The sequence below is a fragment of the Ictidomys tridecemlineatus genome, chromosome Y (genome assembly GCF_052094955.1).
Source record: "Ictidomys tridecemlineatus isolate mIctTri1 chromosome Y, mIctTri1.hap1, whole genome shotgun sequence".
NCBI lineage: Eukaryota > Metazoa > Chordata > Mammalia > Rodentia > Sciuridae > Ictidomys > Ictidomys tridecemlineatus.
This window is the reverse complement of record NC_135494.1, coordinates 1,758,290-1,784,344: the sequence shown is the minus strand read 5'-3', so window position 1 is coordinate 1,784,344 and position 26,055 is coordinate 1,758,290. Positions and strand designations below refer to the sequence as shown.

Below are 26,055 nucleotides of genomic sequence, written 5' to 3'. Positions count from 1 at the left end.
TAACATTAATTTACATTTTTCCAGGATATGACCTTCAGTTATGTAATTATTAAAAGTACAGAATCATTAATAAAATACATCACTAATTTACATTTTTCAGATTTTCCCAAGATTTACTATTTTTCCCAAGATATGTTATTTTCTTATTAACTAGTGCCAGACTACGTAATCAGACTCTAAGTCTCCTAACCAATCATTAAGCTAAAGTACACTTGTACTTTATTTCTAATCTAAAATTTCCATCTAAAAAAGTCCCTTTAAATCTTACATTTAAAATATTCTAAAGTTTATGAATCATTCTTAAAATATATCAGAAACCTATACAACTAAAAACTTAAGAATTTCTAAACTTAAGAATCTAAATAAAATAATATTTTTTAACATTATTATAAAACTGTGTCTTATAAAGCTAATTTAATTAATTCCTAAATTTATTCTCATAAAACTGGTTGAGCTGCTTTCTCAAAGAGTTTCTTTGTTTCTCAGTCAAGGTGCACTAGTTCTCATATCTTTATAATCTTTTTCAATAGATAATAAGTTCTAAAAATCAATCCACTTTCCACCAATATTAACTATGCTCATCATATATCCCTATGTAAAGTAAAAAAGAGTTTATAAAAAGAGAAGAATATACTTTTATATGTTTTAACTTTCTTAAATGTAAAAATGAGACTACATGTGGTGAACTTTGTAAAATAAGCATAATGATTAGATTTTCTAAGAGGCCGGAAATATGGGCTTGGGTTCTAGTTGATATAATCAATGTGGTGCCTAAAATTCTCATGACCTTTCAAAGTATGATTGTTGTCCTTTATCAGGTTTGTCCACAATGTACTGAGATAGAAGAACAGCCTTCTACTTTGTCCTTGATATGCTGAGGGGCAGTAGAACAGCCTTCAAGGCATGAACTACCTGTTATGCTCTAGCCATCTGAAATTTAATTTGTTTGGCATTTAACATACTCATGCCTCCTGTCAGAAACATAAGCATGAAAATGAAAAGTCCCAATTACATAAAAAAGGGTCTCATGGTTTCGGTTACTCATCAACCAGCGTGGCTTTGCCAGCATTCATCCTCACTGTGACCCTGTCAAGACAGTGGGAGAGCAGCTTTGCCAACACTTTTTCTCACTGTGACCCTGTCAAGACAGTGAGTGGGGGATCGCCTTCACCATGCCTCCTCAAAACAGCAGAGGCTAGGAGGTAATGAGATTTACTAAAATAATTTTCAAATTGTTTTCATTAGTAGATATCATATGTATATGTAATATATATGATAGATTTAAAGAGTGTTTCAAAAATATGGAGACCGTGTCTTTCTTTCTAATATATATACATATAAAATAAACCCAGTGGGGCTTGACCTGGACCACTGAGCTACATCCCCATACTTTTCATTTTATTTTGAGAGGGTGTCTCGGGGCTGGGGTTGTACCTCAGTGGTAGAATGCCTGCCTCACACACATGAGGCACTGGGTTCGATCCTTAGCACCACATAAAAAGAAAGAAATAAAGATTGTATTATCTACAACTTAAAAAAAAATAAAATAAAAAGAGAGGGTCCCACTGTTTGCAGACGCTGACCTGACCTTGGGCTCCTCCAGCCCCAGCCTCCCTGAGAAGCTGTGCTTTGTTTTTTGTGTTGAGGTTAAACCCAGGGCCTTGCCATGCTCAGAAAGCACTCTATGGCTGAAACCTAGCTCAGCGCCAGGTGTCACCTCTGTACCAGAGGCTAAGCCAAGGCTTCCCACCTGGATTAGTCCCCAGCACAGCCAGGAAGCTCCGCCTGAAAAGGGCTGGAGCCAGGAATATGTCACTCTACCGAATTTCAGCCAGTGATTGGATGATGTCAGCTGTCAGTCACGATGCGGAGGCGGGCCTGGAGGCCATCCATCCGGGACGCGAGGGGGGGGGGAACTGTCCAATCAGTGCGCAGAGGGAGAGGAAGGGCGGGCTTCCGCAATCTCGCGGTTTTTTTTCTTCCGGGAATCTGCTCCTGATCCTTCAAGCCAAGAGTTCTCCGCTCCAGGGAGTCAGGTGACTTTGCGCAGCCTGTGTCCCCACCCCCATCTTGAGTGCATGGAGGTTTTTCAAGAGTATGCGGGGTCACCACAGAAGACAAAAATGGTGAGTTAGCGACCAAGGCTGAAGGTACATGTCACCACCTGCCTTGGGGCCGGCGGGCGGGTGAGCTGGGGAGCGCGGAGGTGTCCCCGCTGGCTCGTGTCCCTGTTCCTTGGTCTCGTAGGCTGAGCTGGGTTTTGGGTTTTTGAGGTGAGCTGCTGAGCGTGGCAGAGTCCCCACTGGAGGGTGGCCCTGGACCCTGTCCCCCGGTTCCCTGGGTTTGGAAGGGCGGCTCAGGTCCCTGGTGTCCCCTTTGCTCCCTACTGGTGGCCCGACCCACTGTTCCCTACGTGGAGGAAGCAGGGCCACAAATGCACCTTCCTCCTTCCAGGGGAGCTCCTCTGGAGGCTGCTGTAGGTCCCCCAAATTGCAGGCGCCTCCTGCCTCTAAAACCACCTTCCCTCCACCTCACAGCTCGGCCAGACATTTGTTCTTCCCACTCGGTCCAAATAAACACCGGCCGCTAATTGTCACTTTTCATCTAGTAAAATATTGGAGAGAATAGTTCTTTTCTTTTAATTGGGGATCCAAACTCGGGGAGCTTTATCAGCCACATCCCCAGCCTCCACTTTTACTGAATTCTGAGATCTGCACCCACTTGGTGTGCAAGCTGGTCTCCAACCTGTGATCCTTCTGTTACCGCTGTTTACCAGTGACGAGTCCTTGCTTCCCCGAATGCTGAAGTATATCACCAGAGAAGCACGCTGAGGCAAGTGGAGGGGAAAGTAGAAGGTTTATTAAAGGACAGCAGAAAAGACTTCTCCCTGCAGCAAGAAGCTGATCTAAGAGGTGAAATCCCTGTAAGGGGAAGGTCTTCCCTCTTTTATAGCTAAAGTCTTCTTTCCACTTTCCCACACTTTCTCATTATGTTGCAGTGATAGAATGCAGGTGGGAAGGTCCAAAAGGTGGGAGATTGGTGGGCTGGAGGAGTAATCTGGGAAGGAAAGGCCTGGGGTGGCTTTTGGATTATGATTAACAGTTCCTTAGAATGGATTCCTGCCTTGGGAACATTAACATTTCAATTGCTGCTCTGGTTTCCAGGACTCCATTCCCTATAAGGGCCTCTGTTTTATTTATCTTACACAATATTAGACCCAATTTGCCTAACTACCTATCTGTAAATCTGGCTTCAATTCTGCTTCAGCCTCCAAAGTTCCTGGGATTACAGGGCTGTGTGGAGGGGACAAAACTGTGACTTATGCAGTCAAGGGGAGAAATAAAGGATGTCCACACAGTTCTGCCCCTTTCAATGCTCTATTCACTCAAATTACTCAATACAGTTTAAGTGTATAGGTTCTTAATCAAGAAAAACAACAATCCTTAATGCTAGGTATTGCCATAGACATAGTCAATTCACAGCAAACAATTCTAGGTTAATTAATTCACGGCAAACAATTCTAGATTCATTCTAAGCACTGGGAAACACACTTAATCATGATAAGCTAATGACAGACATTCCCTCTGCATGCTAAGTTCAAAGGTCTTATGTCTTAGGCTGTGAGTCCAGCAGATGCACAGTCACTCAGACCTCGGTGACCAGGTCGGGAACTAAGGCAAGCATTTCCTGGTGTGGAGCAGAGGACCCGTTGAGGAGGGGGTCCTAGGGAGGAGGTGCAGCTCCCACCAAGGTCCAGATGAGGCAGTAGAGTTTGAGAATGGTGAGGATCTTGCAGAGGCTCAGGAAAGATGCCAAGTGATGGGATGTCAGGTCCTCAGCAGGCTCTCCAGCTCGAGTGCATCCTTGTTTCTGATGGCTGAATTCCTTTTCATCAGCTCTATCATTTATACTAAATTTGGGGGCTTTTGATCACCCTTTCAATCCTTATCAGCTACCACCCTATTTCTCAGTGACATCATTTACCCTGGGATCATCTCCACCCTCATCTTCTTGCCTTTCCCTCTTATCAGGCAAGGATGGCCTGCCAGAGGCTTCACTCTCTTTATCAGGGTGAGGGGAAGGAACTTGTTTGAGGCCTTACTGGAGGGATCTGTGGATGTGCCTGGTGAACTGCAGGTCTTTTAAAATGGAGTTGCTTAGGCTCAGGCCTAAGGCCATTCTAACAAGGCCTGTGCCACTGTCCCTGGCAAGAAGAACACTTTTGAAAGGATTTGTTTTCTATCTGTGATTATTATACTTGAGAGGAAATAATAATCAATTAACAGTTCCCTGTGTTTGGTCAAAATAATTACTTTAAAAGGAAAAAGGCATTTGTACATAGAACCTAGGGATAATGAATCTTGGGTTATGTTCTAAGCCCCCCTGCCCCAATTTGACATAAATCATTTATTTACTTAAATTTGTTTTTATTAGTTATACATGGCATTATAATGCATTTTCACACAGTACACATAAATACAGTGTAACTGCTCTTTTTTCTGGTTGTACTTGATGTGGATTCACACCAGTCCTGTAGTCATATATGCACATAGGATAATAGTGTTTGATTCATTCTTCTGTTCTTAATCCCCAACTCTTTAAATTTGATTTTCAGATGGAGTCTGGCTATGTTGCCCAGCCTGGCCTGTAAGTCCTGACCCTCTTGCTTCAGTGTCTCAAGGTGTTAACATTAAAGGCTTTGGCAATCCCAGCTATGGAAAATAGTTCATTTTGATTTAAATATTAATTATCATACTCAGGAACATGGATTCAAGTGACCCTAAATGATGTATGTGTCCCACCCTGAAAGACAAGGATTAAACCCAGGGGCACTTAATCACTGAGCCACAATCAGTCCTTTTTAGATTGTATTTTGAGACATGATCTCATCAAATTCCTTATGGTCTCACTAACTTGCTGAGGCTGACTTTGAATTTAGCAATCCTCCTACCTTATCCTCTAAACCTACTGGGATTACAGTCGTGTGGCACAGTGCCTGGCCTACATGAACTTATATAAAAGAATCTGTGTATCACTACATTAACCAATTGCATTAGTAGGATCATCAGATTGCTGGGCTACAGAAAGAAAGGATGGAAGAAAAAAAAATCTCTTCTGACTGTTGTTATTACATTCTTACTTTGGTAGACGGTGGGGACTAGATGTCTGGTAAGGGTAGTGATATATTCTGAGAAATTTAATAGTTTTGAGAATTGTGGTCTGATACAGAAATAAAGATAATTGGCTATTAAAGGGCTTAAGATAGCCCAAGATAATTTTTGCTCTCCATACAGAACCCTGCCTTTCCACCCTCATGGTAGTCTGGTTAGCCAAGTCAAGTACTCTGAAGGTTCTTTGATGTAGATGCAACTGTATAGAGAACTTGAGTTCACAGTTGAAAAAATCTTGTGCTTCTCCTTTTATCTTCCTTAGGTGTAGACACCATGTCAGATTTCTTGGGCAGAGGTTACCTTTGAACGCCTCACAGGGTCCTATGTCCTCAGCCACTGTCCTCTCCTGGAGCTGCCCCAAGGTGCCCACAGCTGCCCTTGTCCCTGCAGGATAAACAGAACTTCAGGCCCTGGGTCAGCTCCTCCTGGAGGACAGCCTGAGGTGTGGGGTGCAGCCTGTCAGGGAAGCTGCTGGGGGCTCTGGGCTGAGGAATCTCCTGGAACAGGCCTCATCTAGACAGCTACTTCCTTGGGACCTTGTTTTCTCAAGTTCTGTTCAGATTCCTTGGAGAGAGGTGGACAGTCAGCCTGTGGATGCTGGTGCTGAGGGGCCAGGTCACCAGTGATTCCTGCCCTTTTAGTCTCACAGTGTGAAGGAGCAAAACCTCTCCCAGAGCATAAGGACCACCCACCCCAGTGCAGAGCTGTGCAAACCTGAAAAGCCTCGTAGACTGGAGTCATGGTCTAGGTCCCTGGGAGGGTGATCCTAGAGGCTTTCAGGAAGCAAGACCAGGAGAGGTCACATCCCAGATGTGAGGGACCTTCCCTGCCCCTTGAGCCTGACACATGTGTGCTCCCTCAGCACCAAAGCTTTCTGTGTATCACTTTGAAATGATCTGCTCACATTTTGAGGCCCAGGTCTATTTTTTCAGAGCCAAATGGGATGGACTATTATTAAATAGGCAAGAAAGAAGTGGATTTTAAAAAGTCTAATAACATTTTCATTGTTAGAACAATTACAGCCAGGTACAGTGGTGCACACCTGTGATCCTTGCTGTTCCAGAAGCTGAGGCAGTAGGATTGCAAACTTGAGGACAGCCTTAGCGACTTAGCCAGGCCTTATGTCTGGGGATGTGACTCATCAGTAAAGTTCCTCTGGGTTTTATCTCTGATCCCAAACCAAAGAAAAAGAACAGAAGAGAAAAACAAACAAACAACAACAAAAAAAAATAAACACATCTAATTTATCTTTTGCTACCCCTGAGATTGCATAGAAAATTGGTGAGATTTGATCTTGTCTTTTCAATGATTTCCAATTGAAATCCATGTCCTAGATTCCAGAATGCCACTTAAGATACAAAGAAACTCTGTCTTCCATTATTGCTGCAGGAAATGAATCCATTTCTACAAAAATTGTAGTGGATAAACTTATGAATTTGATTTTATGTAAATTTGTTACAGTCATTGACAAGCTCATGAATTTGACATGAATGAGTTTGTTGTTACTGTTTTTTTCTGGATTTGGCAGGTTCATTTTAGCTGTGATGTTTTTGGTATCAGGAATGGAACCCAGAGATGCTTAGACACTGAGCCACATTCCTGGCCCCTTTTAGATTATTCCTATTGAGTCAGGGTCTAGCTACATCACCTTGGGCCTCTGACCCCTGAACTACAGGGGTTACAGATGTGCACCATCACACCCATCTTCATTGGAAGTTTTAAGGACAATATGGCAATACCTAAAATACCCAACTGTGATCATTTAAAAATTACTGAATACTTTATCAGTGAAATAATAAATGACACCTGTTTTCTGAAAAGGAGATATATATATGACTCAGTAAGGGTGCTGATCCTCTCACAAGCACTCCCACCATGTCACCTGATTGCTGTTCCCTCCTAATTACCTCCTCCTAGGGCTACCCATTTGTGAGCTGGCCTTTTAGCTTATGAAACTTGGGAGTAACATAAATGCTCTCTCTACTCTCTCTGTCCTGTACAATATTTTCACTGGTCTTAGATACAGTGTACTATTTTCATTTTAGATATAGTTTTTCTAAGTTCACCCCCCAAAAAACAATAATCCATGCCCCAAATTTCACATAATTTACTGAAATGCTCTTTGTTTTTTCAAAAAGTGTAGATCATGGGCAAGTTCAGTCTCCTTTTTAAGAAAGTTTGTTGTCTTTTCATTGAATTTTGTTGCCTTTCATTGTGTATCTTTTGTATTATAATCTTTTTTATCACTCATTACATATATTTTCAGGTTTTTTTTTTTTTATGTGTGTGTACATGGACTGTTGAGTATTGAATCGAGGTCTATCAAGTTCTTACTACTGAGCTACTCTCCACCCCCCAAAAATTAGTATTGTAGACTGGGGTTTACTTATTTGCTGATGTATTGAGTGGTGGGATTGAAGCCAGGGACTTGCTCATGCTTATGTTGTCCTCAAAAAAAAATGAATTTCAATGTGTGAGCAGCATTTTGGAGGTGAGCAGGTGTTTTACTGGGTAACAAACCTAGAGGCACTTGAGCACTGAGCACGTGCTCAGCCCTTCCTATTTATTATGTACCTATTTATTTTTATTTTTATTTTGTATAGTTGTAGAGGGGCAGAATACCTTATTTTTGTTAATTTATTTGTGGTGCTAAGGATCATACCCAGTGCCTCATACATGCTAGCAAGTGCTGTGCCATTCAGCTATAATCCCAGTCCCCCCATTTATTGTTGATGAAGACCAAGCTTAACAAAATTTCTGAATGTCTTGCTAAATTGCTGAGAGAGCCTCCAACTTGCCAGTTCTATGCCTTGACCTCCCTAGTGGCTGAAATTACAGGTGCACACCACCACAGCAACAGTTGGAATACCTTTTAAAGATTTATCATCCAGGGGTTGGGATTGTGGCTCAGAGAAAAAGTGCTCACCTAGCATGCGTGAGGCCTTGTGTTCGATCCTCAGCACCATATAAATATTAAATAAAGGAATTGTGCCCACCTAGAACTAAAGAATAAATATATATTTTTTAAAAAAAGATTTATCATCCATTTTCTTTCCAGATGGAAATAGTATTGAAAGTCAGTTACCTTGCTTTTGTCCATAGTTTTCAAGTTTGTAACAATGACTTTTCTTCTTTGCTTTATTTTTTGCATTATTATTTGCGAAAGGTATTCATTATGTAATATTGTTTCTTATGTTTATATTTGTTAAAGTTTATGGCATGGTAGTTCATTCACTTTCTTATTATATAAATTTTGTTTTTCAGAGCAATTTTAGACTTTTAGTTTGTTACTCATTGTTTTCTAGAGGAACAGCATCAACACGAAGTGTGATTAAAAAAGGGGACTTATTAGATTGGTCTACTTGACCTGAAGCTGGATGTCCACAGTGACCATCTGCAGCTGGAGAGCTTGAGAAGTAGTAGCTGCAGAGTCCAAGAGGCTGAAGCCTCAGAACAAGAGGGATCAGTGATCCTGCCCTAGTCCAGACCAAAGGTTCTGGAAATTCCCTGGAGAATCACAGGCAGAGTCCACTTTGGGAGAGTGAAGAAGGCAGAGTCTGATATCCTCATGCCATTGCAGCAGCCATTGGAGAAGAAAGGCCTTTCTCTGCTGCTGCTTCCTCCTTCTTCCAACTTTTGTTCCACCTAAGACACCGTCCTATTAGATGGTGCTGCCTGTACCTAAAGAGGTTCTCTAGTTTGGTTCTCTGTTCCACATGCCAATCATTTGTAGACACACCCTCATGGACACACCCAGAGGCCTGTTAATCACAGGTATCTCTTAATCCAATGTGGTTGACAATTCAAGTGAGCCATTACATATAGTATCAAACACCCTTCCCTATACTGTTCTCAATATTTTGCATTGATGTTGGATGCTTGTTAGTTACTGAATCAGTGTCCTACATTTTATTAAGAGATTGGATGAAGCAACACTTTATCATCAGCTGAAATCCATGCTTTACCCTATGGTTCCTTCTCTGTGTGGTGTGATTTTGTGTATCACATACTCTACATAATAATGTCATACAGAAGAGTATCAGTGCATCTATAATGTTGTCTCTTCTGGAATGTTCTTGACTTGGAATCTTACTGCACTTGGCCTTCCAGACTGGCTTCTCTCACTTACCAGTCTGCCTTTAAGGGTGCTATATTTTTCCAGGCTGCGGAGCTCACTTTCTGGGTGATGTTCTTTGGTGTGGTTAAAATGTACCTTGTTTATTCAGTATTGAAAGGTGCATCTTCCTTGCTTTTAGCTTTGGGCAGTTCTGGACATGGATGCTGTAGTCACTGCTGAAAAGTTTCTGTGCATAATTTTCACCTCATATGCATAGACACCTGGGAGTGTCGTGAATTAATTGTAGAGTGCACCATGTTTATTTTGTAAGAGCGTGACTGTCTTCCAGAGAGAGTGTTCTTCTCTCCATTCACATGAGCATAGAGGATCATGTTGTCTCTCTATGAAGACACTGTGTTTTTTTGAGCTTGAGTGTTTCTTCATTATTTTTGATTTTTTTAACTATTGATATAATCAATATTTATTATTTAGCTTTTTGTTGTGATGGATAATGTTAATTGGTTTTTTAATTCTGAATCAGCCTTGCATGTGTGTTGCATTCCTGGGCCCTGCAGAGGCTGATGTGAGTGGATCTGGGCCACTGGGCTTGACTTCCCACAGTAGTATGCTGGTCCCTGGAAAATTTTAACTGAGTTTTAAATTTGGCATCAGTCTTACAGAGCTGTAATAATTTCCTCTTGGCTGTGTTCATAATTCCTTTTATTTATTTTTGGATTCAGTAAAGTATTGTTTGATGAGGAATTTTGCATTCATGATCATGAGAGTCTTTCATAGTTTTCTTTTCTATTTAATACTTTTCTTTATCTATTTAATTTTAATAATATGGTAAAATATGCCATATAAAGAATTAGAAGGTGGATTGGGGTTGTGGCTCAGTGGTTGAGTACTTGCCTCACATGTGAAAAGTCCTGGGTTCAGTCCTCAGCACCACATACATAAATAGGATAAAGCTATTGTGTTCAACTGCAAGTAAAAAAATAAATATAAAAGGAAAGAATTAGGAAGTTTTAACTCAACTTCTGTTGTCTGGAAATAACAGTAGAAAATTGGTGGCAGGTCTTAAGCGTATCATGGAAGCCTGTTTGACATGTGTTGCCTTTCCTTATTCTTTTCTTTTTCTTTTTTTTGATGGGGTTGGGTAGTAATTATATATATTTTAAATTTTTGAATGGTGTTTTAGTCTTTCACAGTTAAATGTATAATAAATGATATTTGTCTGCAGAATAGATGGATGAAGCACCCTTTGCCACTTAGATTTCAGTTTGCCTGGGCCATCATTGTGATCTGTCTCCAGGACACCTGCTGTCACTCATACTTTGTCCATGTAACGAAGGACAGCCCACTAAAGGTTTTCTCTCAGGCTCCTATTAACGTCTGTTGATACTGTTCTGCGTCAAATGTCATGTGTCTTATGTCCTTGAGCATGGTTCTTTGTGAGTGGCAGGGTCGTATTCTGGTAGGTGGTCCTGTGGGCTGTTCCACAGTGTGCAGAAATCATCGGCTGCTTAGAGACCCACATGGAGTGGCCTGTTTCACAAGAAGTCAGCTTGGGATAGTTCAGGATTCTGGGCTGCAAACCTGCTGCTTTACACACTCTGGAAGTGCTTGTGCCTGAGGTTTCCTTGCACCAGCTCTGCTAGAGGAATGAGGAATGTCTTTCATGACAGACCACCATTGTACATGTGGCCTATCTTGATAAAAGTTTCCTTGAGCAGAACTGTGGTATGTGTCTCATGACTCTACATGATCTGAGTGAGACATCTGCTGTTCAGAAGGGTTTGAGAATCATTGGACATTCATGGTTGCCATCTGGTTTGGGAAAGGATTTTCTGCTGTTAAGAAAACTATTTTTCAAACCGATATAATTTTGTAAGTCTGTTGTTTGGACAAGATAACATCTTGGGGTCATCGAGTTCTTTCTGAGACACATTCCATCTTTTGACACACCCCATTCTGCTTTGACATTAACCACCCGAAATTATTATATTTTTATGTTTATTAATCATTGTGCTTGATTACTAATTGAGTAAATTTGTTCTGGAGTAAAGCACCTGCAAACTTCTAGTTGTCCTCAGTGTAATCACCCAAGTTGAGCTCAGTCCCCAATGAACACATTGTGATGACCTATGTGGAAGATTGTCTAACTATTGTCTATGAGGGAAACTCTTTAGTGACTCCATACTCTGAGGGTGTGGGTTGGGGCTGATTCTAGGCACTTCTTTAAGGATGGAACAATTGACTTTCAGAAGAAAACAGAAGATCAGTATATACCATGTTGTCTATATATTAACTGTGTAGGCCCAGTGAGCCACTGTGGTTGGCAGGATCTTTCAAATGCTGAGTTTTGTGATCCCAGCAATTTCCTACTCAGTCAGCTTTCTTTTCTAAGGGTAAGTAATAAGAAGGGTGCTAATATTAGCTCTCTACTGCAGAGGATGTTGGTAAGAAGGTGATAGAGATGCAATCAACAAATAAGATAAGGGTGACCCGGGAGCCTCTCTTACTTACTGTGAACTCACCAAAGGAAGGGTGTACAACACTCTACTATTTACCTTGTGTGGGGCCCAAATCTGGTGTTGGAGTGGCTGTGAAGAATTAAATGCACTGAAGATTTCAATGACCAAATCATGGAATTAATCGAGTGGCCAGGGAATGATATGAACATCATGCATGTTGAGTATAGATTTCTCATGCTGTCAAATCTCTCCTGGCCTCCCCTACACATTTGTGGGATATTTTAGATCTCAGTGACCTTTGAGGATGTGGCTGTGAACTTCATGCAGGAGGAGTGGGATTTGCTGGATTCTTCCCAGAAGAACCTTTACAGAGATGTGATGCTGGAAGTCCTAGGAAATCTGGCATCTATAGGTAATAATTTGTGTATTTATTTAATTAGAGAATTTGTGTTTATTTTTTTTATTCATGTAGAACATGAAAAGACAATCAGTTGGATAATTATTATAGCATAAAATGCACCATGAATTTGGAAATGCATTTATAGTTCCTAGAAATTTATAACGTTTTGGTTTGACATTTTAGAAAACCAATGTGATGAGAAGAACATTGAAAATCAGATCAAAAATTCTGGGAGCAGTCTAAGGTAATTGTACTCACAAGAGGAATACTTGAGGGAATCTGGGGATGTCATATAATTTTTTAAACCAATGCAAGAAATTTGCACAACTTTAAAAGTATTTATTCTTATATATATAAACATATTAAGATATTAAATCTATTCAAAGTTCTTGATATGCAAAAAGTATTGTGAAATTGCATATGTGAGTATAACTATTTGGGAGAGAATTTTAATATTTATGTGTTAGTTTTCGGCGGACCCAACATCTTTGTTTTGTATGTGGTGCTGAGGATCAATTGGGCCACATGCATGCCAGGCGAGCACGCTACCGCTTGAGCCACATCCCCAGCCCAACTATTTGGATAATGACCATAGGCAAGCTGTGTTGCAAAGCATTGTTTCCTCTCAATATCTTTATTTTCTGGCAATTTGTACAAGTTTGAAAAACCTAGGCTTTACCTCATTTTGGAAGTAATGTTAACCTAGGACCTTAAATAAATACTACATCATGAATTAGTCAAGTATTAATAATGTGCTTGTCATTAGATATCAACTCTTAAGGAAAAAAAAATTTAATAGAGTAAATTCATGTGACTGCATTACGTGTGCCAAATACTTCATATGCCCTTCATTCCTTCATAGGCAGATCACATCTCAGTATGGACCCGAACGCTACAAGCATGAAGAATGCGAGGAGAAGCCATGTGAATTGAAACTATACAGGAAATCTCTAGTTTCTCTCAAAACTGTGAACACACACATGTTAACACAAACTGGAGATGGACCCTATGAAAGTACAGTATGTGGGAAAGTCATCAGTTGTTCGAATGACATTCAAAGGCATGAAGATTCTCATACTGAGTGTCAACCTGATGAATGTCAACAATGTGATGAAGCTTCATCTTCTCCCATAGATGTTCAAAGATACACAAGAACACATAGGGGAGGTAAAGCTTTTCAATGTGAGGTATGTGGGAAAGCCTTTCATTCCCCCACTTTATTTAGAAGACATGAAAGAACTCATTCTGGAGAGAAATACCATGAAAGTAAAGACGGTGATAAAACCATGGTTTCACCCAGAAGTCTTCACAGTCACGTGATCACGCACACTGGGAAAGTACTTTTTAAATGTAACGTATGTGGGAAAAACTTTGCTTACCGAAGTTTATTTAGAAAACATGAGAGAAAGCATACGGGAGAGAAGCCCTATCAATGTCAACAATGTGGAAAAGCCTATACTACTTCATCTTACCTTCAGATACATAAACAAATCCATGCTGGAGAGAAGCCCAATGAATGCCAACAATGTGGAAAAATCTTCACTTCTTCTTCTTCCCTTCACACACATGAACGGACTCATACTGGAGAGAAGCCTTTTGAATGTAATCAGTGTGGCAAAGCTTTTGCTCAATCATCTACCCTTCACAAACATAAAAAAACTCATACGCAAAAGAAACCCTATGAATGTCAAGAATGTGGGAAAGCCTGCAGTACTTTGTCTTACCTTCAGATACATGAACAAATCCATGCTGGAGAGAAGCCCCATGAATGTCAACAATGTGGAAAAGTCTTCACTACTTCTTCTTACCTTCAGATACATGAACGAACGCATACTGGAGAGAAGCCCTATGAATGTAAGCAGTGTGGCAAAGCCTTCACTCGGTCCACTCACCTTCACTCACATGAAAAAACTCATACTGGGGAGAAGCCCTATGAATGTCAACAATGTGGGAAAGCCTTCAGTACTTCTTCCTACCTTCAGATACATGTGCGGACTCATAGTGGGGAGAAGCCCTATGAATGTAAGCAGTGTGGCAAAGCTTTTGCTCAATCATCTAACCTTCACTCACATAAAAAAACTCATATTAGAAAGAAACACTATGAATGTCAACAATGTGGGAAAGCCTGCACTAGTTTGTCTTACCTTCAGAGACATGAACAAATCCATACTGGAGAGAATACCAATGAATGCCAACAATGTGGAAAAGTCTTCACTACTTCTTCTTCCCTTCACAGACATGTAAGAACACATACTGGAGAGAGGCCCTATCAATGTCAACAATGTGGAAAAGCCTACAGTACTTTATCTTACCTTCAGATACATGAAAAAACTCATACTGGGGAGAAGCCCTATGTATGCCAACAATGTGGGAAAGCCTTCAGTACTTCTTCCTACCTTCAGATACATGTGCGGACTCATAGTGGGGAGAAGCCCTATCAATGTAATCAGTGTGGCAAAGCTTTTGCTCAATCATCTAACCTTCACTCACATAAAAAAACTCATACGAAAAATAAACCCTATGAATGTCAACAATGTGGGAAAGCCTTCAGTACTTCTTCCTACCTTCAGATACATAAACGGATGCATACTGGAGAGAAGCCCTATGAATGTAAGCAGTGTGGCAAAGCATTTGCTGTATCGTCTAGCCTTCACTCACATGAAAAAACTCATACAAAAAAGAAACACTATGAATGTCAACAATGTGGAAAAGTCTTCACTACTTCTTCTAACCTTCACAAACATGAACGAACGCATACTGGAGAGAAGCCTTATGAATACCAACAATGTGCAGAACCCCTTGACACATCCAGTGAACCTCACATACATGGAAGAATTAATGAAAAAGAGAAGCCTAATGAATACCAACTATGTGAAAAAGTCTTTTTCTTGCTTTTTCTTTCACAGACATGAAGGGACTCACATTCAAGAGAAACCCTATCAATGTAAGCAGTGTGCCAAAGCCTTCACTCAGTCCTCTCATCTTTGCTCACATGAACGAACTCATACTGGAGAGAAGCCCTTTGAATATCAACAATGGGGAAAAGCCTTTGTTATATCCCATTAGCTTCACTTACATGAACAAACTCATATTGCAAAGAAATTGTACTGATGAAAACAATTGGCAAAGTCTTCTGTTATTACTGTTCTTCTCATCAACATGTTGGAAGTTTACTGGAGAAAAATTCTTTAAATGTGAAATGTGGTGGATCAATATTTCTTGTCCCCTTCAAACAAAAAGAAGGGGCTCACTCTGCTGAATATTGTACTGGGGATTGTACTGCAAATTTGGTCTGGTGGCACTCAACCACTGAGATACATCCTCATGCTTTTTTATATTTTTAATTTTGAGACAGTGACTTTCTGAGTTCCTTAGGGTTCTAAAATGCTGAGGCTGGCCTAAAACTTGTGATCCTTCAGCCTAAGCCTGAAGGATTAAAGGCATACATCACCACATCTGGCTGAATAACTGTTTAAATGTGAAAAAATATGGCAAATCATTTTATTTTCCCTGTTGTCTTCAAAGCCATTTCCCTCACTGGAAAACAAACAGTCTGAATTGGGACGATTTGCTATACTCTATCAGCTTTATGTTCTAGACCTATTTTTCTTCTCTTTTATGAAAATTCTCATAGAGTGAAGCCCTATGAATGTGAAAAATGTGGGAAATCTTTTAATTTTTGCAACTTCTTCTGAATACTAGATTGTTTTGGAAAGATTCATGCCAAAATGAATAAATCCTATGCAAGTAAGAAATACAAAGGATTCAGATGTTTTAGTTTTGTTCAGTTGTATTAAAAAAAAATAGTGTAGAAAATCCTGTGGATAAGCAATGTTGGGCGGTACTTAATTTTGACAGTTTTATTCAAAGACATAAAAGGATTTACATCTGGGCTGGTGATGTGGCTCAAGCGGTAGCGTGCTCGCCTGGCATGCATGCGGGCTGGGTTTGATCCTCAGAACCACATACAAAGATGTTGTGTCTGCCGAAAACTTAAAAATAAATAAATAAATAAATATTTTTTAAAAATTGTTTGAAAAAAGGATTTACATCTGGGAAAATCCGTCTGCTACTTATCTATTTATTTTGGATAAAAAAATTGCAGCAGAATGCATTACAATTCTTATTACACATATATACCACAGTTATTCATTTCTGTTTGTATATAAAGAATTTTGACACCCAATTCATGTCTTTGTACATGTACTTTGTATAATGATGTCCATTACATTCCACCATCCTTGCTAATCCTCTGTCCCCTCCTTTTCCCTCCTAGTCCTCTGCCCTATCTAGAATTCATCTTATCCTTCCATGATTCCCCTATGTACCCCGTATGAGTCAGCCTTTTTATATCAGAGAAAACATTCCAACATTTGTTTTGGGGGGATTGGCTAACTTCACTTAGCATTATCTTCTTCAATGTCATCTATTTACCTGCAGATGCCATGATTTTATTTTCTTTTTTATTGCTGATTTAAATTCCACTTTGTATATATGCCACTTTTTTTTTTTTAATCCATTCCTCCACTGAAGGGCATCTACGTTGACTCCACAGTTTAGCTCTTGCCAGATGTGCTGCTTTAAACATTGATGTGGCTGTGTCCCTGTAGTATGGTGTTTTTAAGTTCTCAGGGTATAGTCTGAGGAGAGGGATTGCTGGGTCAAATGGTGGTTTCATTCCCAGATTTCCAAGGAATCTCTACACTGCTTTCCAAATTGGCTGCACCAATTTGCAGTCCCTCCAGCAAGGTAAGAGGGTACCTTTTCCCCAGCATGCTCACCAACACTTATTGTTGTTTGTCTTCATAATAGCTCTCATTCTGACTGGAGTGAGATGATAGGTTAGAGAAGTTTAGATTTGCATTTCTCTAATTGCTAGAGAGGGTAAGCATTTTTTCTTATACATGTTGATTGATTGTATATTCTCTTCTGAGAAGTGTCGGTTCACGTCCTTGGCCCATTTGTTGATTGGGTTATTTGTTTTTTGGTGCTTAGCTTTTTGAGTTCTTTATATACAATAGAGATTAGTGCTCTGTCTGATGTGTGAGGGGTAAAAACTTGTTCCCAGGGTGTAGGCTTTCTGTTCACCTCACAGATTGTTTCTTTTGCTGAGAAGAAACTTTTTAGGTTGATTCCATTCCATTTATTGATTCTTGGTTTTAATTCTTGGGCTATAAGAAGTTGGGGCCTAAGCCCACATGATGAATATTACAGACTATTTTTCTTCTATTAGATGCAGACTCTCTGGTTTAATTCCTAGGTCCTTGGTCCATTTCAATTTGTACTTTGTGCATGGTGAGACCTAGGGATTTCATTTTATGTTGTTGCTTATGGATTTCCAGTTTTCCTAGCACAATTTGTTGAAGATGCTTTTTTCTCCAGTGTATGGTTTTTGCACCTTTGACTAATATAAGATAATTGTAATTTTCTGGGTTAGTGTCTGTGTCCTCTATTCTGTTCCATTGGTCTACCAGTCTGTTTTGGTGCCAACACCATGCTGTTTTTGTTACTATTTCTCTGTAGTATAGTTTAAAATCTGGTATAGAGATGCCACCTACTTCAGTCTAAGGATTGTTTTAGCTATTCTGCATGTCTTATTTTTCCAGATGAATTTCATGATTGTTTTTTCTATTTTTAAGGGAATGCCTTGGGGATTTTGATGGGAATTGCATGATATCTGTATAATGCTTTTGGTAGTATGGTCAGAGAGGGTCTCTCGGGGCTGCGGTTGTACCTCAGTGGTACAATGCCTGCCTCACACACATGAGGCACTGGGTTCGATCCTTAGCACCACATAAAAAGAAACAAATAAAGATTGTATTATCTACAACTAAAAACAATAAAAAGAGAGGGTCCCACTGTTTGCAGACGCTGACCTGACCTTGGGCTCCTCCAGCCCCAGCCTCCCTGAGAAGCTGTGCTTTGTTTTTGTGTTGAGGTTAAACCCAGGGCCTCCCATGCTCAGAAAGTACTCTATGGCTGAAGCCCAGCTCGGCTCCAGTTGTCACCTCTGTCCCAGAGGCTAAGCCAAGGCTTCCACCTGGATTAGTTCCCAGCACAGCGGGGAAGCTCCTTCTGAAAAGGGCTGGCGCCAAGAATCTGTCACTAACCCAATTTATACCAGTGATTGGATGAGGTTGGCTGTCAGTCACGATGCAGAGGCGGGCCTGGAGGGCATCCATCCCGGATGCTGGGGGAACAGCCCAATCAGTGCGCAGAGGGAGAGGAAGGGCGGGCTTCCAAAATCTCTTTTGCTTTTCTTCCTCAGGGACTGGGCTTCTCATCCTTCAGGCCCAGAGTTCTCTGCTCAAGGGACTCAGGTGACGCTGCTGCCTGTGACCCCCCCACACCCCCATGTCGGGTGCCTGAGGTTCCTCGAGAGGACGCTGGGTCACCACAGAAGACAAAAATGGTGAGTTTGCGACCAGGGCTGTAGGTACACGTCACCACCTGCCTTGGGGCCAGGTGCCCTGGTGAGCTGGTGAGCTGGGGAGTCGTGGCCCTGTCCCTTGGTCTCGTGGGGTGAGCTGGGTTTTGGGTTTTTGAGGTGAGCTGCTGAGCGTGGCAGAGTCCCCGCTGGAGGGTGGACCTGTCCCCTGGTTCCCTGGGTTTGGAAGGGCGGCTCAGGTCCCTGGTGTCCCCTTTGCTCCCTACTGGTGGCCCGACCCACTCTTCCCTACGTGGAGGAAGCAGGGCCACAAATGCACCTTCCTCCTCCCAGGGGAGCTCCTCCGGAGGCTGCTGTAGGTCCCCCAAATTGCAGGTGCCTCCTGCCTTCTAAACCCACCTTCCCTCCACCTCACAGCTCGGCCAGACGTCCGTTCTTCCCACTCGGTCCAAATGGACACCGTCCGCTAATTGTCACTTTTCATCTAGTGAAATATTGGACAGAATAGTTCTTTTCTTTTAATTGGGGACCCAAACTCGGGGAATTTTATCAGCCACATCCCCAGCCTCCACTTTTACTGAATTCTGAGATCTGCACCCACTTGGTGTGGAAGCTGGTCTCCAACCTGTGATCCTTCCGTTACCGCTGTTTACCGGTGACGAGTCCTTGCTTCCCCGAATGCTGAAGTATGTCACCAGAGAAGCACGCTGAGGCAAGTGGAGGGGAAAGTAGAAGGTTTATTAAAGGACAGCAGAAAAGACTTCTCCCCGCAGGAAGAAGCGGATCCAAGAGGTGGAATCCCTGTAAGGGGAAGGTCTTCCCTCTTTTATAGCTAAAGTCTTCTTTCCACTTTCCCACACTTTGTTTCTTATTATGTTGCAGTGATAGAATGCAGGTGGGAAGGTCCAAAAGGTGGGAGATTGGTGGGCTGGAGGAGTAATCTGGGAAGGAAGGGCCAGGGATGGCTTTTGGATTATGATTAAGAGTTCCTTAGAATGGATTCTTGTGTTGAGGAAATTAAAATTTCAATTGCTGCTCTGGTTTCCAGGACTCCATTCTCTATAATGGCCTCTGTTTTATTTATCTTACACAATATTAGACCCAATTTGCCTAACTACCTATCTGTAAATCTGGCTTCACTTCTGCTTCAGCCTCCAAAGTTCCTGGGATTACAGGGCTATGTGGAGGGGGCAAAACTGTGACTTATGCAGTCAAGGGGAGAAATAAAGGATGTCCACACAGTTCTGCCCCTTTCAATGCTCTATTCACTCAAATTACTCAATACAGTTTAACTGTATAGGTTCTTACTCAAGAAAACAACAATCCTTAGTGCCAGGCATTGCCATAGACATAATCAATTCACAGCAAACAATTATAGGTTAATTAATTCACGGCAAACAATTCTAGATTCATTCTAAGCACTGCGAAATACACTTAATCATGATAAACTTATGACAGACATTCCCTCTGCATGCTAAGTTCAAAGGTCTTATGTCTTAGGCTTTGAGTCCAGCAGAGGCACACTCACTCAGATCTCAGTGACCAGGTCTCGAACCAAGGCAGGCTTTTCCTGGTGTGGAGCAGAGGACCCATTGAGGAGGGGGTCTAGGGAGGAGTTGCAGCTCTCACCAAGGTGCAGAAGAGGCAGTAGAGTTTGAGAGTAGTGAGGATCACACAGAGACTCAGGAAAGATGCCAAGTGATGGGATGTCAGGTCCTCAGCAGGCTCTCCAGCTTAAGTGCATCTTTGTTTCTGATGCCTGAATTCCTGTTCATCAGCTCTATCATTTATACTAAATTTGGGGGCTTTTGATCATGCTTTCAATCCTTATCAGCTACCACCCTATTTCTCAGTGACATCATTTACCCTGGGATCTTCTCCACCCTGATCTTCTTGCCTTTCCCTCTTATCAGGCAAGGATGGCCTGCCAGATGCTTTACTCTCTTTATCAGGGTGAGGGGAAGGAGCTTGTTTGATGCCTTACTGGAGGGATGTGTGGATGTGCCTGGTGAACTGCAGGTCTTTTAAAATGGAGTTGCTTAGGCTCAGGCCTAAGGCCATTATAATAAGGCTCCCGCCACTGTCCCTGGTAAGAAGATCACTTTTGAAAGCATTTGTTTTCTATTTATGAATATTATACTTGAGGGGAAAGAATAATCACTTAACAGTTCCCTGTGTTTGGTCAAAATAAGTACTTTAAAAGGAAAACATAGATCCTAGGAATATTGAATCTTGGGCTATGTACTCAGCCCCCCTTCGTACTTTGACATATATTATGTATTTACGTAAATTTGTTTTTATTAGTTATATATGGCATTATAATGCATTTTGACACGGTACACATAAATAGAGTGTAACTGCTCCTTTTTCTGGTTGTACTTGATGTGGATTCACACCAGTCCTGTAGTCATATATGCACACAGGATAATAGTGTTTGATTCATTCTTCTGTTCTTCATCCCCAACTCTTTAAATTTGATTTTCAGATGGGGTCTCGCTATGTTTCCCATCCTGGCTTGTAAGTCATAACCCTCCTGCTTCAGTTTCTCAAGCTGTTGACATTAAAGGCACTGGCAATCCCAGTTATGGAAAATAGTTCATTTTGATTTAAATATTAATGACCATACTCAGGAACATGGGTTCAAGTGACCCTAAATGATGTATGTGTCCCACCCTGAAAGACAAGGATTGAACCCAGGGGCACTTAATCACTGAGCCACAATCAGTCCTTTTTAGATTGTATTTTGAGACATGATCTCATCAATTTCCTTCTGGCCTCACTAAATTGCTGAGGCTGACTTTGAATTCAGCAATCATCCTACCTTATCCTTTCAAGCTACTTGGATTACACTTGTGTGGCACTGAGCCTTTCCTACATGAACTTTTATAAAAGAAACTGTGTATCACTACATTAACCAATTGCATTTGTAGGATCATCAGATTCATGGGCTACAGAAAAAGAAAGAAATGAAGGAAGAAAAAAGAAATTTCTTCTGTCTGTAGTTATTATATTCTTACTTTGGTAGATGGTGGGGACTAGATGTCTGGTAAGAGTAGTGATATATTCTGAGAAATTTAATAGTTTTGAGAATTGTGGTCTGATACAGAAATTAAAATAATTGGCTATTAAAGGGCTTAAGATAGCCCAAGATAATTTTTGCTCTCCATACAGAACCCTGCCTTTCCACCCTCATGGTGGTCTGGTTAGCCAAGTCAAGTACTCTGAAGGTTGTTTGATGTAGATGCAACTATATAGAGAACTTGAGTTCACAGCTGTAAAAATATTGTGCTTCTCCTTTTATCTTCCTTAGGTGTAGACACCATGTCAGATTTCTTAAGCAGAGGTTCCCTTTGGATGTCTCACAGGTTCCTATGTCCTCAGCCACTGTCCTCTCCTGGAGCTGCCACAAGGTGCCCACAGCTGCGCTGGTCCCTGCAGGGTGAACAGAACTTCAGGCCCTGGGTCAGCTCATCCTAGAGGACAGCCTGAGGTGTGGGGTGCAGCCTCTCACAGAAGCCGCTGGGGGCTCTGGGCTGAGGAATCTCCTGGAACAGCCCTCATCTAGACAGGTACTTCATTGGGAATTTTCTATTCCCAAGCTCTGTTCCCATTTTTTGGAAACAGGTGGCCAGTCAGCCTGTGGATGCTGGTGCTGAGGGGCCAGGTCACCAGTGATTCCTGCCCTTTTAGTCTCACAGTGTGAAGGAGCGAAACCTCTCCCAGAGCATAAGCAACACCCACCCCAGTACAGAGCTGTGCAAACCTGAAAAGCCTCCTAGACTGGAGTCATGGTCCAGGTCCCTGGGAGGGTGATTCTAGAGGCTTTCAGGAAGCAAGACCAGGAGAGGTCATGTCCCAGCTGTCAGGGCCCTTCCCTGCCCTTTGAGCCTGATACATGTGTGCTCCCTCAGCACCAAAGCTCTCTGTGTATCACTTTGAAATGATCTGCTCACTTTTTTGAGGCCCAGGTTTATTTTTTCAGAGCCAAATGGGAAGGACTATTATTAAATAGGCAAGAAAGAAGTGGATTTGAAAAAGTCTAGTTACATTTCCATTGTGAAAACAATTACAGCCAGGTACGGTGGTGCACACCTGTGATCGTTGCTTTTCCAGAGGCTGAGGCAGGAGGATTGCAAACTTGAGGACAGCCTTAGTGACTTAGCCAGGCCTTATGTCTGGGGATGTGACTCATCAGTAAAGTTGCTCTGGGTCAAATTTCTGATCCTAAACCAAAAAAAAAAAAAAAAAAAAAGAAAACAAAAAAAAGGAAGAAAGAAAGAAAAAACAGAAAAACAAACAAAAAATAACATCTGATTTACCTTTTGCTTCCCCTGAATATGCATACAAAATTGGTGAGATTTGATCTTGTCTTTTCAATGATTTTTAATTGAAATCCATGTCCTAGATTCCAGAATGCCACTTAAGATACAGAGAAACTCTGTCTACCATTATTGCTCCATTTCTACAAAAATTGTAGTGGATAAATTTATAAATTTGATTTTATGTAAATTAGTTACAGTCATTGACAAGCTCATGAATTTGACAGGAATGACACTTTGTTGTTACTGTTGTTGTCTGGACTTGGCAGGTTCATGTTAGCTGTGTGGTTTTTGGTATCAGGAATGAAACCCAGAGGTGCTTAGCCACTGAGCCACATCCCTGGCCTCTTTTAGATTCTTCCTTTTGAGTCAGGGTCTTGCTACATCACCTTGGGTCTTCGACCCCTGAACCGCTGGGGTTATAGGTGTGCACTATCACACCCATCTTCATTGGAAGTTTTAAGGACAATTTTGGCAATATCTAAAATACCCAACTGTAGTCATTTAATCACTGAATACCTTATCAGTGAAATAATAAATGACACCTGTTTTCTGAAAAGGAGAGGTATATATGTCTAAGTAAGGGTGCTAATCCTCTCACAAGCACTCCCACCATGTCACCTGATTGCTGTTCCCTCCTAATTACCTCCTCCTCCTCCTCCCATATGGGAGCTGCCTTTTAGTTTATGAAAATTGGGAGTAACATAAATGCTCTCTCTACTCTCTCTGTCCTGTACAGTATTTTCACTGGTCTTAGATACAGTGTACTATTTTCATTTTTGATATAGGTCTTCCTAAGTCCACCCCAAAAAAACACAATAATCCATGCCCTGAATTTCACATAATTTACTGAAATGCTCTTTTTTTAGATCATAGGAAAGTTCAGTCTCCTTTGTAAGAAAGTGTGTTGTTTTTTCATTGATTTTGTTGCCTCTCATTGTGTATCTTTTGTATTATAATTTTTTTTATCACTCATTACATGTATTTTCAGGTTTTTTTTTTCTTTTTTAGTATCTGTGTGTACATGGACTGTTGAGGATTGAACCGAGGGCTATCAAGTTCTTACTACCGAGCTACTCTCCACCCCAAGAAAATTAGTATTGTAGACTGGGGTTTACTTATTTGCTGATGTATTGAGTGCTGGGATTGAAGCCAGGGACTTGATCATGCTTATGTTGTCCTCCAAAAATGAATTTCAATGTGTGAGCAGCATTTTGGAGGTGGGCAGGTGTTTTACTGGGGAATAAACCTAGAGGCACTTGACCACTGAGCACATCTTCAGTCCTTTCTATTTATTTTGTACCTATTTATTTTTATTTTTATTTTGTATAGTTGAAGATGGGCAGAATACCTTATTTTGTTAATTTTTCTGTGGTGCTAAGCATCATATCCAGTGCCTCATACATGGTAGAAGTGCTCTGCCACTCACCTACAATCCCAGTGCCCCCATTTATAGTTGATGAAGGCCAAGAATCACAAAATTTCTGGATGTCTGTGAGAGCCCCCAACGTGCCATTTCCCTGCCTTGACCTCCCTAGTGGCTGAAATTACAGGTGCACACCACCACACCAGCAGTTGGAAGGACTTTTGAAGACTTATCATCCAATTTCTTTCCAAATGGAAAATCAGTTTCCTTGCTTTTCTCCAAAGTGTTGAAATTTGTAACTATGACTCTTCTTCTTTGCTTTATTTTTTACATTATTATTTGTGAAAGGTATTCATTATGTAATATTGTTTCTTATGTTTATATTTGTTAAGGTTTATCAATTTCATTCATTTCCTTATTCATTCCACATCCTTATTAAGTCAATTTGGTTTTTCAGAGCAATTTTTGGCTTACATAGTTTGTTAGTCAGTGTTCTCTAGAGGAACAGCATCAAGACGAAGTGTGATTATAAAAGGGGACTTATTAGATTGCCTACTTGACCCGAAGCTGGATGTCCACAGTGGCCATCTGCAGGGTGGAGAGCTTGAGAAGTAGTAGCTGCAGAGTCCAAGAGGATGAAGCCTCAGAACAAGAGGGATCAATGGTGCTGCCCTAGTCCAGACCAAAGGTTCTGAAATTTCCCTGGAGAATCGCTGGCAGAGTCCACTTTGGGAGAGTGAAGAAGGCAGACTCTGATATTCTCAGGCCATTGCAGCAGCCATTGGAGAAGAAAGGGGCTTTCTCTGCTGCTGCTTCCTCCTTCTTCCAACTTTTGTTCCACCCAAGACACTGACCCATTGGATGGTGCTGCCTATACCTAAGGAGGTTCTCTAGTTTGGTTCTCTGTTCCACATGCCAATCACTTGTAGACACACCCTCATGGACACACCCAGAGGCCTCGTAATCACAGGTGTCTCTTAATCCAATGGGGTTGACAATTCAAATGAGCCATTACACATATTATCAAACACCCTTTCTCCACACTGTTCTCAACATTTTGCATTGATGTTGGATGCTTGTTAGTTATGAATCAGTGTCATACATTTTATTAAGAGAGTGGATGAAGCAACACCTTATCATCAGCTGAAATCCATCCTTTATCTTGGGGTTCCTTCTCTGTATGGTGTGTTTTGTGTGTCACATACTCTACATATTAATGTCATACAGAAGTGTTTCAGTGCATCAATAATGTTGTCTTTTCCAGAATGTTCTTGACTTGGAATCTTACTGCACTTGGCCATTTCAAACTGGATTCTCTCACTCAGCAGTCTGTCTTTAAGGGTGCCGTGTCTTTCGAGGCTGCGGACCTCATTTTCTGGGTGATGTTCTTTGGCTGGTTATACTGCAGCTTGTCTATTCAGCATTGAAAGGGGCATCTTCCTTGCTTCTAGCTTTGGGCAGTTCTGGATATGGCTGCTGTAGTCACTGCTGAGAAGTTTTCTGTGCACTTGATTTTCACCTCATTTGCATAGACACCTGGGAGTGTGGTGAATTAATTGTAGAGTGCACCATGTTTATTTTGTAAGAGCGTGACTGTCTTCCAGAGAGAGTGTTCTTCTCTCCATTCACATGAGCAAGGGAAGGGTGCTTTCTGATTCATGTTTTCACTGTCTTTTGGAGCTTTTGGTGTTTGGCATTTCACCACTCCAGTTGAGTATCTGGTGGCACCTCATTGTTTGTTTTGAAGTTTCCTAATTATATGCAGGTGAACATCTTCTCACACATGTGTTAACTGTGCCTATTTATTGAATGAGTGTCTTTCCAAATCTTTTTCCCACTTCCAAGTTGGTTGCTTTTTTTTTTTACTGAGTATTCTT

The 26,055-nt window shown here is 41.2% G+C and overlaps 3 protein-coding genes across 6 annotated transcripts in view; all 3 read left to right on the top strand.

Moving 5' to 3' along the window:
* Window positions 1–1,993: 1,993 nt before the first annotated feature.
* Window positions 1,994–16,134, top strand: LOC101959269 (uncharacterized). Its single transcript, XM_013363010.4, is given in 5 exon segments — window positions 1,994–2,126; window positions 11,991–12,117; window positions 12,289–12,349; window positions 12,968–14,773; window positions 14,775–16,134. Coding segments are annotated over 5 exon segments (2,439 nt in total). The 5' UTR covers window positions 1,994–2,078; the 3' UTR covers window positions 15,172–16,134.
* A 131-nt stretch (window positions 16,135–16,265) lies between these two features.
* The window catches only part of LOC101959556 (uncharacterized), a 104,259-nt gene continuing 94,469 nt past the window's right edge, over window positions 16,266–26,055 (top strand). For 2 of the 3 annotated variants that reach the window (XM_078035316.1, XM_078035314.1), the window contains exon 1: window positions 18,479–18,517. Coding sequence is in view for 1 of the 3 variants with exons in the window: in XM_078035311.1 (XP_077891437.1) it covers window positions 16,771–16,854; window positions 18,374–18,517 (228 nt within the window). In the remaining 2 variants the exon portion in view is untranslated. Of the gene's footprint in view, window positions 16,855–18,373; window positions 18,518–26,055 lie in introns of those variants that run through there. The other variant, XM_078035311.1, reaches the window with a different exon arrangement.
* The window catches only part of LOC144364706 (uncharacterized), a 54,326-nt gene continuing 46,648 nt past the window's right edge, over window positions 18,378–26,055 (top strand). Inside the window, exons 1-2 of one of the 2 annotated variants that reach the window (XM_021733426.3) lie at window positions 18,378–18,517; window positions 21,859–22,062. The gene's annotated coding sequence lies outside the window, so the exon portion shown is untranslated. The remainder of the gene's footprint in view (window positions 18,518–21,858; window positions 22,063–26,055) is intronic. The other variant, XM_078035310.1, reaches the window with a different exon arrangement.